The sequence below is a fragment of the Sycon ciliatum genome, chromosome 1, assembly GCF_964019385.1.
Source record: "Sycon ciliatum chromosome 1, ocSycCili1.1, whole genome shotgun sequence".
Lineage (NCBI taxonomy): Eukaryota > Metazoa > Porifera > Calcarea > Leucosolenida > Sycettidae > Sycon > Sycon ciliatum.
In genome coordinates this window covers 50,731,459-50,744,656 of record NC_088643.1, presented here as the reverse complement: position 1 = coordinate 50,744,656, position 13,198 = coordinate 50,731,459, and the positions used below count along the sequence as shown (strand labels likewise).

General features: G+C 46.5%; 3 protein-coding genes across 3 annotated transcripts; 2 read left to right on the top strand and 1 right to left on the bottom strand.

Annotated features, from left to right (window-relative positions):
- The first annotated feature begins 1,178 nt into the window (after positions 1–1,178).
- Positions 1,179–2,868, top strand: LOC135830921 (uncharacterized). Its single transcript, XM_065343144.1, has one exon. It carries the CDS (start codon positions 1,243–1,245, stop codon positions 2,293–2,295), a length of 1,053 nt encoding a protein of 350 aa, XP_065199216.1. The 5' UTR covers positions 1,179–1,242; the 3' UTR covers positions 2,296–2,868.
- Positions 2,869–4,273: 1,405 nt separating this feature from the next.
- Positions 4,274–5,134, top strand: LOC135805139 (beta-1,4-galactosyltransferase 3-like). Its single transcript, XM_065319141.1, has one exon. It carries the CDS (start codon positions 4,274–4,276, stop codon positions 5,132–5,134), a length of 861 nt encoding a protein of 286 aa, XP_065175213.1.
- Positions 5,135–6,793: 1,659 nt separating this feature from the next.
- Positions 6,794–9,703, bottom strand: LOC135830920 (protein PALS2-like). The gene has a single exon (XM_065343143.1). The coding sequence runs from the start codon at positions 9,168–9,170 to the stop codon at positions 7,485–7,487; it is 1,686 nt and encodes a 561-aa protein (XP_065199215.1). The 5' UTR covers positions 9,171–9,703; the 3' UTR covers positions 6,794–7,484.
- Between the last annotated feature and the right edge of the window lie 3,495 nt (positions 9,704–13,198).

Here is a 13,198-nt window from a genome sequence, read left to right as displayed (position 1 = left end):
TGATATTTTGCTCGCACTCGCAAGACACGTACTGGTACATGTACGTAGTACACCGCGGTTCAGGCCACGCAAAACCTGTCGCTACCGCACACTTCAAACGAGCGCCGCATATTCTTTGCTGTGCTGCTACCGCGCACGCAGATATCAGAAGCTTAGGCTAGCGCCATTGTTTTCTCCATGACAACAACGAAGTTTGCCAACTCACGCACTCGAGCATGCGTGCACATCGTGATTTTGCAGAAAGCTCATGCACGTGACGTGACGTCATGCGGCGCCAATAATAATAATATTCGCATGCATGCTAGCAAGAGTAGATAAACAAGAGTGTGCAACTCCCGGATGGATTGGCCCACGGCGGAATTTTTTGTTGACGTAATCTTTTCGACGACGCACGCGCTGCGAGTCTTTCGGAAAGTTTTCCCTCGTGCTCTTGGCCGGGCTTTACACTACAAGGTCGGTGTCCAGCACGTGCTCTCACACTGCTCTGTGGCAAACTGCGCGTTTCTCTGAAAAAAGGTGACGTCAACAAAAAATTCCGCCGTGGGCGGGGGTATCTGCAGATTGTGCAGGAGAGATCCGGAGTTGCACACTCTTGTTTATCTACTCTTGATGCTAGGCCTATAGCCCAAATTTGCTCGGGGCGCTTCGATATTTTGCCGGCAAGTTTTGCCCTAGCACTTTCCATATTTTGCTTGGCATTGCCTTTCGTTTCCGATATTTTGCTCCATTTTGCTCCTGCTTTGTGGCAAAAATGGCTTCGAATGAACCGTCTACTTTGGTAAAAGTGGATGGTGACTCTAATGAGGAAAGCAAAACTTATAATGGTGTCAGTATTCCGGATTTTGTAGCATGATTTCAAATTTATGTACCCTTGACAACCTGCACGAGCTACTTCAGCACTACGTTGGCCCAATGAAACCAAAGAAATTTGAATAAAATTGCCAAAACACACCCGGATCCTCTGTAAATTCGATATTTTGCTCGGAATTTGCCAGCAATTTCTTTTCGTGGGAAATTTCGATATTTTGCTGGAAGAATTGCCGGCAAATTTGGGCTAGGCCGGCCATGCATGCATGATCTTTTTTTATCAGTTTTTACTCTCTTTTTTAGCAAGCAAGAAAGCTGGAATAAATTTTCAAAAACAAAAAATGAATGGATATAATACGGGAAAGAATTATTTGATGAATTCGCGATACGAAGTTACCTGCCTTCCCTGTTTGTGGACATCGATTCTCTTTTGAAATGGCTGCGACAAGACAATTGCTTAGGACTGCTGCCTCGTGCTCATCTCGCACAGTTTATGGAGGAGTCCACACTGTTTCTCTTATTCCTGGTGATGGCGTTGGTCCAGAGTTGGCCAAAGCTGTGAAAGATGTGTTTCACCATATGCGAGTACCTGTCAGATTTGACGAACTCAACATCACAGGCCTTGACAAATCGTACGAAGTCGCCCAGAAGTCCCTTCGAAGCCATGGTGTAGGTCTGAAAGGAATCATCAGCACATCGCCCTCTCTCGCAGAGCCCAGATCTCTCAATGTGCAACTGAGAAAGGATCTTGACCTGTTTGCTAACGTTGTCAGGTGTCGTTCTGTGGAGGGTGTTGAAGCTCGCCACCAGGATGTTGATATGGTGATCATTCGTGAAAATACTGAAGGCGAATACAGCGGTCTGGAGCATGAGAGTGTACCGGGTGTTGTGGAGAGCTTGAAGGTGGTAACTGCCGAAGGAGCCCATCGCATTGCCAAGTTTGCCTTTGAGACGGCATCTCGCCTAAACCGGCGCAAAGTGACGGCTGTTCACAAGGCCAATATCATGAAACTTGCCGACGGTTTCTTCCTGCAGAGTTGCCGGGATGTTGCCAAGGATTACCCACTGATAGAGTTTGAGGACATGATTGTGGACAATTGCTGCATGCAGTTGGCGAGTCGTCCACAGCAGTTCGACGTGCTGGTGATGGGAAATCTTTACGGCAATATCATCAGTAACCTGGGTGCTGGTCTTGTTGGCGGTGCAGGTGTTATTCCTGGAGTCAACATGGGCGAGGATATTGTCCTGTTTGAGCCTGGTGCACGCCATCGCGGACATGAGCTAGCTGGCAAGAACACGGCCAATCCCGCTGGCATGTTGTTGACATCTGCAAGCATGCTGCGACACCTGCGCCTGCATGAGGCTGCCGACCAGATTGAGAATGGAGTATATGGCTTACTAAAGGAGTCAGAATTTCATACGCCAGATCTTGGAGGAAGCAGCAGTACATCTGATTTTGTTGCCGCTCTGATGAGTCGATTGGAGTAGCTCGTGAAGTATATACAGCATGCAGTGATACAGCTACGCTGTCGCCGTCAGCTTGTGAATGTGAACTACAACCAATAGTAGCGTATAACCCTTGCAGCAGTGAGATCAGCTCCTGCCTGGCACGGCCGACTGTGTACCACCGGTTCACCTACTTGACAATCTCGGTGTCATGGTGATTGGTTACGGCTGCACGGGTTGCTAGCTCAGGGCCACGTCATGCTTTGCTCAGATGGATGGGCTCTGCCTGTGTTCCTCACAAGATGAGTTCTGCCATGTAACTTGAAATACTCACTTGCGCTTTAATTAAGAGAATTTTTTCAATATTACGCCAACATCCTCGTGCCACTCATTGGGTAAAATATCGTATTTCCACAGCAGACTGAGGGCAATGACTGCACTGCCTTGTTTAGTGATTTGCTGTAAAGCTTTCTATTATAATTTCTACATTGTGTTCGACCAGTTCCAAGCCTTGACTTCATAATCCAGCTGCAACTGCACTGCTTTTCTCTAATTATTGCGTGACCAGTTTACCACTACCATACATCGGTTGGAAATGGAGCTTTGATCGATTGATTGATTTTTATTGAAGGATTGTCCAAAGGCCGCAGCCCAGAAGCTTATCGAGGCTTTGAATGAATGATCCAGGATTTGCAAAGGCCTACAAGATCCAGGGGGGGGGGGGGGGGGGGGGCAACCAGGTGCTACGTCTTTTTCTGCTGATCCCAGCCATTATGCATGTAAAGAGCGGGGAGTCGTACAAACTCCCTGGTAAAGGGCTTCGGACCCTCATGACTCATGTACTCGTACTGTGTCACTTTTTACGTCACACGACTTTAGCCCAGCATGTGTACAGCTCATCACTGGTACGTACAGTCCGTTTCAAAACTATAGACGCGTACCTAGGCAAAAACCGTTATGCCAGCATCTATACCACATAAAATCTGTGATCACTTTGTGCATAATTTTTTCCAAATTGGGCGTCTCTTATCCAATCGTTTAGAAACTATATGAGAGTAATTGTGGAGCGGTCCTGAGCAATACTCCGAAAACTATTCTCAAAACGTTCCAGCCAAATTTGAAATATTTCAAAAACCCTACGCGTCTATAGTTTTGAAATGGACTGTAGTTAGTTGGTCCGTGGGCAAAAGCGGTGAAAATAATTGGTAATATTTTTGGCGACAGCTGAAAAAAAGGTGAAAATACGGCACGTGATGACGGTGTATTTCAAAAATTATCATGAAAACGAAACTAATTACTTCAATTATTATTTCAAGTGAGTCAGGCCAGGGCGGCCTGATCAGACCGCGGCAAATTTTGGTTGCTTGACGAAAACAGAAAACACTACACATATATGTACATGTGGGGAGAATGAAAATTCAAACTTCATTTCGAGCGTCAAGTGGTAATCTCCACGAACGACGTCAAATTCCTTCACCTTGGCTTGGCCAGTAGTTGGGGATCGCCAACACCTTGGCGGCAAGTTGGAGATTCGGATTATTAGGATTATTTCGATTTTGCCGCAGTCTGAAGGCATATCGGACCGAAGTCAGTTTGTCAGGCGGCAATGACATTGGAGTTCAGCGCAGTTTCGAGATTGTATTTTAGCAGAGAGACACTGGATTTTCCGGATTCTTCGCCACACTGGCTCTAGTTTGCCACCTGAGCAACCAAGGGGGCCTGAGGGATGATTGTGACTTCGGGTAAATACCTACGTAAACTAACTGTAGCGCTGACAGCTGCTCTTATTGCCTTGCTGTTCGCTCGTCTGGTCCTAAGAACTGGGAAGCCAGGTCCATCGCTGGCACTCCCAGATAGTGAATATCATAGTGCAGGGAGTATCACGGTTACGGACAAGGATAAGAACAGATCCCTCCTTTTCGAAACAAAACAAACTACACTTGTAGTTGTAGGGGAACATGGAGGCCATGCTGACCCATCCGTGTGGGGCCATGACCCAGCCGTCATCTCCACGACAGCAATGCAAGCTGCAAAATTGGACCTGCCTGTGTGCAGGTATCCTTCTCCTGTGCTAAAGGGAGAGGTTAAGCCAGTCTCCGGCTCCAGGGTCCTAACTGATTTAGATGAAGATCAGCTCGAGGTCAAACTGGAGGGTTTATTGCCGGGTGGGTGCTGGAGGCCACTCGGCTGCAGAGCCCGCAATGGCAGCGTGGCTGTCATCATCCCTAGCCATGGTCGCCGGGGCCAGTTGTTGACACTGCTGCTGTACCTGGTCCCGTTGTTGCAGCGACAGCAGCAGGACTTCTGTATCTACACGGGGAACCAAAGCCGCACGAGTGCTGGCGAGCGATTTAACAAAGGAGCGATTGTCGATGCGTTGTTCACAGAGGCCATGAAGGAACGGAACTGGACCTGTGTGTGCATCCATGATGTTGACCTTATCCCGGAGAACGACTACAACTCGTATTCATGCCCCCATACTCACGTGCGCAATCTAATGGCTGGCCTGAGCAAGTGGGACTACCAGCTGGCATACCCGCAGGTGTTTGGCGGCTGCACCGTGAGCATGAGCTGGCACTTTCGCCTGTACAACGGCTTGAGCACAGTGTTCTGGGGATGGGGTTCGGAAGATGATGATCACCGCCGCCGGCTCACCTGGGCAGGACTCACCTGGCAGCGGAGTGCACTCGATGTGGGTCGCTTCACTCACATTCAGCACCGTCAGTCCGCTACCAATCCCGATCGATTTGCCCTGGTGCCGAGAGCTGAACAACTGCAGAAAACACACGGCTTGAACAGTTTGAAGTACAGCGTAATGCATAGGCAGTCACGTCGCTTGTATTCCGCTTTCGTGTTCCACCTGCCCAATCAAGGTCCGTAATTGAGCTAGTAAGGGAGGTTTGGAAAGACAACTAGTGAACTGGGTTTGAGGACCGCTGCCTGCTTCCCCATCAGTGTCATGGTTGATCTGGTACTGCACACTGAAACGCCTTCAGTTCTATAGTATAAACATATGGCACTCTGTGACCATGGTGACCATGCCATATCACTGGCAATGGCTGTGTGCAGGACGAATCGACGTTTCGGGGACGGCTTTATAATTCGGCACGAATGCAGTGCAAACTTAGTGATGGACAAGCAAAGAGATTCTAGTGAAGAACAATACTTCCGACTAGTTTCGTACAACTCACATCAATAAGTTACGTAGACAATGAATCGCAGGATTGTGCAGTATCATGTTTGACGGATGCTCTTTCCTATCAACAATGAATGATAAGGGGTTGTACCCATTCGTGGACATCAGTTGGACAAGCATCGCTATATCCAGACAGCGCCTCCAGAACATCCTGCTGTACGCGATATCACGATTTGAAACGTTTCTTCAGTACGATCGGTATTCAGCAAATCTATCCGACTCTCGCTGTAGCTCGCTTTCAAGCGGCTACGGGACACTAATTTTATGTTACTGCGTACGCAAGGTCCGGTGGAAGCTAATCCGCCTCTACTCAAAGTCTGTTTTTTGATGCAAGTATCAGGAGACTGATGCTCAACAGATTATACAGTCCTTGAGTGTGTGTGGGGGGGGGGGGGGGGGCAGCTCTGGAGTGTCTACTTATCAGCACCCACATTGAGCACTCTGACTTGTCTTCAAAGGTATCCTGTAAAAAGAAAGCATACTAGTGTGTGCGACTTGGGAGTAGAGACAGAACAGCTTGCCTGATATTTCCACTGGCTCTAGGTGTAAAGTGTACGATGTGCAATTGTTTGTATGGTGTTGATGATTTTTGAAGAATCCCGTCTGGCTTTATCATCTGCTTTCACTTCCTGTTATGTCTATATTTACTTATACCGCTTTATTTTTTTAGGCTTACTACCATTTTGGTTGCTTTTGATTCTTGACTCCACTCCAATACAGGAGTCTCAGTGATCAGACGCTTTTGATTGTCACCAACTTAAAATCTTAGCAGCCTTTGGAATTATTTGAACACCTGCACATCCCTTGCACGGGCCTTATCTCTGAATCCTTCAGTAACTATTGTTGCGGACTAGAGATTACATGCGTCCAGCCCTCCAAATAATATTTATATTTAATAATTTTTCTATGTATGGCATTGCTTAGCCACTAAGTGCCTCCACAATGATAGGTTTGTATCCATGAACCCTGCCGAGTTAGTTAGGGGCCTTCCGTAAATATAGATATTTATTTAGAAACGAAAACTAGTCGTTTAGGCCTGGGGGGGGGGGGGGGGTTGAGCGCCTGGTCATTTCTCGAAAAAAATCGACATGTACCAACCCGTGTATGTGTTCGTTTCTCAGGGAGGGGGGTTGAAGAGAAATGACTATTTTTCGTTTCAAAATAAATATCGGTATTTACGGATGGCCTCTCTTACTCTCATGCGCGTCCAGAAATCCTTGCAGTGTATGTACGTGCATGCATCTTCAGTTGCATGTAGCCATATGCACACACAGAGTAACTCTGCACCAAACGTTCACCTCTGTATGCAGAGCCAGCCGGCCACACACTGCCACACATGCGATACCGGGTTTTCAAAGCAGAACTGCACATCGGACTACGTGCATGAAACTTCAAAAAATAGAAATCAATCTTCAGAAACACTATTCAGTCTAGTGTACACACAGAATGAGACAACAACCGCAATGAAACGGCATGGACACAACCATCGGATCTAGTGATAGAGTACTGGAGTAAAGCCTGTACAATGGGCGTGATTCTGAAATGCTGGAATACGATGACAACCTACTCGTATAAAGCCATGCATTCTCATTGACCAATGCACTTATGATGCTGTGAGTAGCGTGGGCAGAGGCATAGAGCAGAGCAGCCCAGATAGCAAGACATTGTATTCATTACTAGTGTGAATGGCTGCCAGTGACAAAATATCTCTCTATACTATAGACAAAAAGAAGACGGCACAAGAAACAATCGCCTTGCACAGCAGTGCAATGTGCTGCTTGTGCGCTCCACGTGTCAAGATTGTCACCCTGCTACGTCAGGACAACTTGCAACGCCAGCAGTGTACACGGCATGAGCTGTTGCTGCTGCTGCTGATGATGATGAGACACAACACTGTGAGTGAGGATGGTCGGTCTACAGGCGGCAGTATCAGTTCCAAGCGGTATCATACTTTACAAAACTGACTGAACAAGAGAATGGAACATATACAGGCAATTGGAAGCATAGCTATACTGCCGCAACTATGTTTCGAGCTCTAGAAGACCCAGTTGATGGGGACCCACTGCGTCGAAGCCTGCAAATCCCTCAGCACCTCATCAAGCTTGATGTAAGTCTCGTCAATGCCTTCGTTGACAATGGTCAAGTCGAAATAGTGGCTGTACGCCTTCTCAATATTCTCTGATTCGTGTATCGTGCGGCGAATGTCATCATCGGAGTATGGCATGAGCGTTTCGCTGTTGTTGCGAGTTGCTTCATGGTGCATTCGCTTCAGTACAGCAAACGTTGGCGCCCGGATGAAGATAACATACGGCTTGAATTCACTGGTCTTGAGTCGCTTCAGTGACTGCGGGTTGACATCCAGTAGGCAGATCTTGCCAGAGCGAATGACAGCCCGGATGCTGTCAATCTTAGTGCCGTAGAGGCAGTCGTTGAACACACCGTGCTCGATGTACTTGTGCGAGGCAATGTCTTCTCGCATCACCTCTTCAGAAACAAACCAGTACTGCTTGCCATTCTCTTCGTCGGGCTTTGGGCGGCGCGTGGTGTGCGGTAGCGTGGTTGCATACATGTCGGGACTGCCCACGATGATGCGGTGTTTCAAGCCACGTCTTCCAACACCCTGCGCACCGATCAGAACCACCGTCTTGCGCTGACCAGGCGCAATGCGCGCCACCTCCTCAAAGATGTTGAGCTCGTGCCGATCAAACTCTGAGTTCCTGGCCGACGTGTACATGACTGGTCGCGATCTCCGTCTGCGGCGCATGCCGAGGCAGCCCGGTGTTTGTTCATCAGCATCGCCGCCTGGATCTCGCGCAATGGCCTGTCGACGCTCTTCCAGCAATAACCCGGGAATGATACCACTCCTATCGGCATTCTCCCCCTTCTCGATGCGCGCCTGCCACCACATCGGGTCCTCTTGGTTGACGATCTGCAGTACGTCACCACGCCGAAACGCCAGTCCACCTTTGGGGAACGGATGATCTGGGTCTTGCTGCGGGTCGTAGTCGAACAGAACACGCATGTAGACCTGCGACGTGGGCAGGGGGTCAGTGAAGCTGGCTTCCACCTTCATACTGATTGTGCCCCGGCATGACGTGATCTCCTTCTTCACCATTTCAACATCGCCGTTGACCTCCTTGCCGTTTATGCTCCGAATCACGTCCCCGACCTTCAGCAAGCCTTGTCTATCCGCTGCCATTCCAACAACTATGCGTGAAATCTTGACCAGACCGTCCGCATCCTTCAACACCAGGCCAAGAGCCTCATTTCCCACCCGATTCAATCCAATCAGCTTCAGTGGTCCAGATTCGCCGTTGCTAGTTTCCCCAGTACCATTCACCAGGGATTTCTGATTAGCCTCGGGAGATAACGTCGGCGTTGTAATCTCAGTTGCGGACCGTTTGGCTTCCTCGCGCTCCAGGACTACTCCGTCGTAGCTCTCCACGATAGCCTTCACGTGCGGACTATTCAGAAGCTGTAGCAGCTCTTTCGACTCCTCGTCACCTCCTTGTTCGTCAACATGCTGGGCACATTCTGCCAGAAGGAGCCGTCCGATCCGATCGCCCAGCACCACGCTACTCTTCTCCCTGGCGGCCCAGAGCAGCTCGAAAGCACTGACGATGTCCGGCAACTCGCCGCTCTTCAATAAATCATCTACTCGCTGATCATCGCATTTGTAGCCTCCACTGCTGCTGTTGCTAGCTGCGCGATCGTTGTCCATTGCGCTTGCAACGCCGTGAAATGTGTTGACCCACGAACACAGCACAAGCGACCCAGGCGACTACTAGTATTGATCTGGAGAGTTCTTTCTCGCTGGCTTCGGCCAACACAATGTACGTCGTTAGCTCCACCAGAGAGCAGCTGGCAAGAAATGCTACTCCTCCGGGTCGTGTTGCTTCTCAAGACCCTACACGAGTCACGACAAACACGTAACGCACGGATCTTGTGCTGCGCATGCAGCTGAACCTCAGCTTCGTCGTATTTGAACGAGCAGTGTTTTTAGGTCGCGCCCCTGTACTACCAGCCCTAGCCCTGGCACATAGATATTGTGCAGGTGAATGAAGAAAATGAGAATGATTAGTCAACAAACGGTAACCAGTAGTACATCATTTACACCATAATGGACAGGAACACTGGCCTTGGTACAATCATGGTCTGACGGTCGTTGTTCGTCGACAGGCGAAGCAAATGAGCGACTGTGCGAACTAAAAAAATGCCGTACGGCAAGTGACACGGTGCAGTATGTAGCAAGAAACGCAGCTGCTAACGTAACGAGCTGGTTGTACGACTAGTGACGGAGTAGTGTAGCCGTACCGTGTAGGCGTAGATCTGCCCGGAATGTGTGCGGACGGACCCGATCTCGTGTGGTCTGTCGACGGCTCGACGCCATGCATACCATGATAACATGCCGTCATTTTCTAGTTTGGTATAGACTCTACTGGGGTTGATCGCCGAAATCTTCGCGTACCCGTACCCATCTTCGTGTGGCACACACAGCTACAGCCTGTCCTACCCTGTGGCAGTGTGGGCTGTGGCAGGTGGGAGCTCTACTGCCTGGCACTTACTGGCGAGGAGACTGCTCCTACTAGCTATACTACTCACAACTTCACAAGGGTGTTTCTTCTACAACTACAAGGTGCGATGGCTTTTGAACTGACAATGTCAATGATGTACTCTGCTGTCGAGAAAAAATGTGTACAACTACAACAGTACAAGGCCTAAGGCAGTTGCAATGGTATTCAACACGAATCTGATCTGTATCTCATGACTGTGCTGAGTGCAGGTTGCAATAATTATGATTGCGTTGTCGCTTTTAGTTTTACATGTACTTCTTTCCGCAAGCAGCTGCTGACCTATCCTAAAACAAAAGGTTAGAAGTATTATTTAAAAGTTAGTAACGAATATTCTAACAATGAACAATGAATTATTTGGAAGTACTGTAGCACGCTGATCTGACTCGACTACGGGAGTGTCAGACCAAAGCCAAAGGCAAAGCGCTGCTTGAAGAATTTCTTGTAGCGATTGGTACTCGTAGGTTTGCTGAGGGCTTTGGTGTATAATCATGTAGGTACATGGGTAACATGCTACCAGCAACGAACTCGGCAAAAAGGACGCAGTATACTCAGTAGATAGCGCACATAACGACAGTCGGCTAGCGCGACCGGAGCTACAAGAACGGTGTAAACGGGAAATAGTTGGCACTGTTGACCGTAGTATAGCCAGAAGGCAGAGCTACAAGTACAAGACTCAAGAGACCCAGGCCAGAATACCTACTAGGCTACTGCATACTACGTGCGATGAGTCCATCACATTCGTACTCTCAGTTTAGATCTGTACCTCTTATTTTAGTCTAGTCTTAGTCTTACATGATTGTGTTTTGTTGTAGGTACCAGACTGAGTACAAGTTGTACTCAGTCTGGTACCTACAAAAAAACATGTATTAAAGAGGTGTAGATCTAAACCAGGGAGTCGTAAAATACCGTGTAATGGTATTTTACGACTCCCTGATCTAAACCATGTAAACTGAGAGTACGAATGTGATGGACTCATCGCACGTAGTATGCAGTAGATATTCTGGACTGGGTACAAGCAGTGTTGCTAAACACATGTTGCGTAGCTGACCACTTCTGGCATTCTGCAAAGCCGCTTCACTTTCACACACGGTTTCTGCCACAGGACAGCTGGACCTGTAGCCTAGGTAGGAGATGCTTTTCCTTTTTCTCTTGCTTGCATTACACGTGTACATGGTCTTTGAGCTAGTTCTCGTCTCCACGTCTCCAGCGTACAAAGGGACCACACGACGGCCACTGACCATGCCAACTGTGACCCGGAATAAGTACAGTATAACCCATGTTCATAATAATTATGCAAACACCGGGCGGACATTGTGCAAACTGTCAGTACATGATTGTATAAAATAACAGTTACGGGCACATGCTCACAGTTATGGTGAGCGTGAACCGGCCGGTATGTCAGCGCATGCAGCATTAATGTTGTCCTCGGTACTTAGAGCGGAACATGTTCTTACATAATATTTAGTGTTCACTACATGTATAATCTGAGCGGAAAGAGGTCTATATTGTCATAAAGTCACAACACTATAAAAGTACAACAACAATAGCAGGCCACTCCCGGCTCCGATTATAATGTAACATACATGTATGGAGGTTATGCGAATCATGTCTTGGTGGTGAACTAACGGAACCGCTTATGGGGCGCTAGTTGGCGGTTTCGCTTGACCTACATAGTTCATCGGCGTGCCGCGACTTTGCCACAGCATATCAACTGATGATGAAATCTCATAACCTTGTATTCAAAAAGACTAACATGGCCACATGACCTACTCATGTAATAATGCATGAGACTACACTACTGTACATAGAAATGTGGAAAGACTCTTCAAATGTGGAAAGATTCTTCAAATGTGGAAAGATTCTTCTAATGTGGAAAGATTCTTCAAATGTGGAAAGATTCTTCTAATGTGGAAAGATTCTTCAAATGTGGAAAGATTCTTCTAAATGTGGAAAGATTCTTCTAATGTGGAAAGATTCTTCAAATGTGGAAAGATTCTTCTAATGTGGAAAGATTCTTCTAATGTGGAAAGATTCTTCAAATGTGGAAAGATTCTTCTAATGTGGAAAGATTCTTCTAATGTGGAAAGATTCTTCAAATGTGGAAAGATTCTTCAAATGTGGAAAGATTCTTCAAATGTGGAAAGATTCTTCTAATGTGGAAAGATTCTTCAAATGTGGAAAGATTCTTCAAATGTGGAAAGATTCTTCTAATGTGGAAAGATTCTTCAAATGTGGAAAGATTCTTCAAATGTGGAAAGATTCTTCTAATGTGGAAAGATTCTTCTAATGTGGAAAGATTCTTCTAATGTGGAAAGATTCTTCAAATGTGGAAAGATTCTTCTAATGTGGAAAGATTCTTCAAATGTGGAAAGATTCTTCTAATGTGGAAAGATTCTTCTAATGTGGAAAGATTCTTCAAATGTGGAAAGATTCTTCTAATGTGGAAAGATTCTTCAAATGTGGAAAGATTCTTCTAATGTGGAAAGATTCTTCAAATGTGGAAAGATTCTTCTAATGTGGAAAGATTCTTCAAATGTGGAAAGATTCTTCTAATGTGGAAAGATTCTTCTAATGTGGAAAGATTCTTCAAATGTGGAAAGATTCTTCTAATGTGGAAAGATTCTTCTAATGTGGAAAGATTCTTCTAATGTGGAAAGATTCTTCAAATGTGGAAAGATTCTTCAAATGTGGAAAGATTCTTCTAATGTGGAAAGATTCTTCAAATGTGGAAAGATTCTTCTAATGTGGAAAGATTCTTCTAATGTGGAAAGATTCTTCAAATGTGGAAAGATTCTTCTAATGTGGAAAGATTCTTCAAATGTGGAAAGATTCTTCTAATGTGGAAAGATTCTTCAAATGTGGAAAGATTCTTCAAATGTGGAAAGATTCTTCAAATGTGGAAAGATTCTTCTAATGTGGAAAGATTCTTCTAATGTGGAAAGATTCTTCTAATGTGGAAAGATTCTTCAAATGTGGAAAGATTCTTCAAATGTGGAAAGATTCTTCTAATGTGGAAAGATTCTTCAAATGTGGAAAGATTCTTCAAATGTGGAAAGATTCTTCTAATGTGGAAAGATTCTTCTAATGTGGAAAGATTCTTCTAATGTGGAAAGATTCTTCTAATGTGGAAAGATTCTTCAAATGTGGAAAGATTCTTCTAATGTGGAAAGATTCT

Bases quoted from the DNA above. Each gene is read 5' to 3' on its own strand.
- LOC135805139 (XM_065319141.1), top strand. From the start codon at position 4,274: ATGCAAGCTGCAAAATTGGACCTGCCTGTGTGCAGGTATCCTTCTCCT.
- LOC135830921 (XM_065343144.1), top strand. From the start codon at position 1,243: ATGGCTGCGACAAGACAATTGCTTAGGACTGCTGCCTCGTGCTCATCT.
- LOC135830920 (XM_065343143.1), bottom strand. From the start codon at position 9,170: ATGGACAACGATCGCGCAGCTAGCAACAGCAGCAGTGGAGGCTACAAA.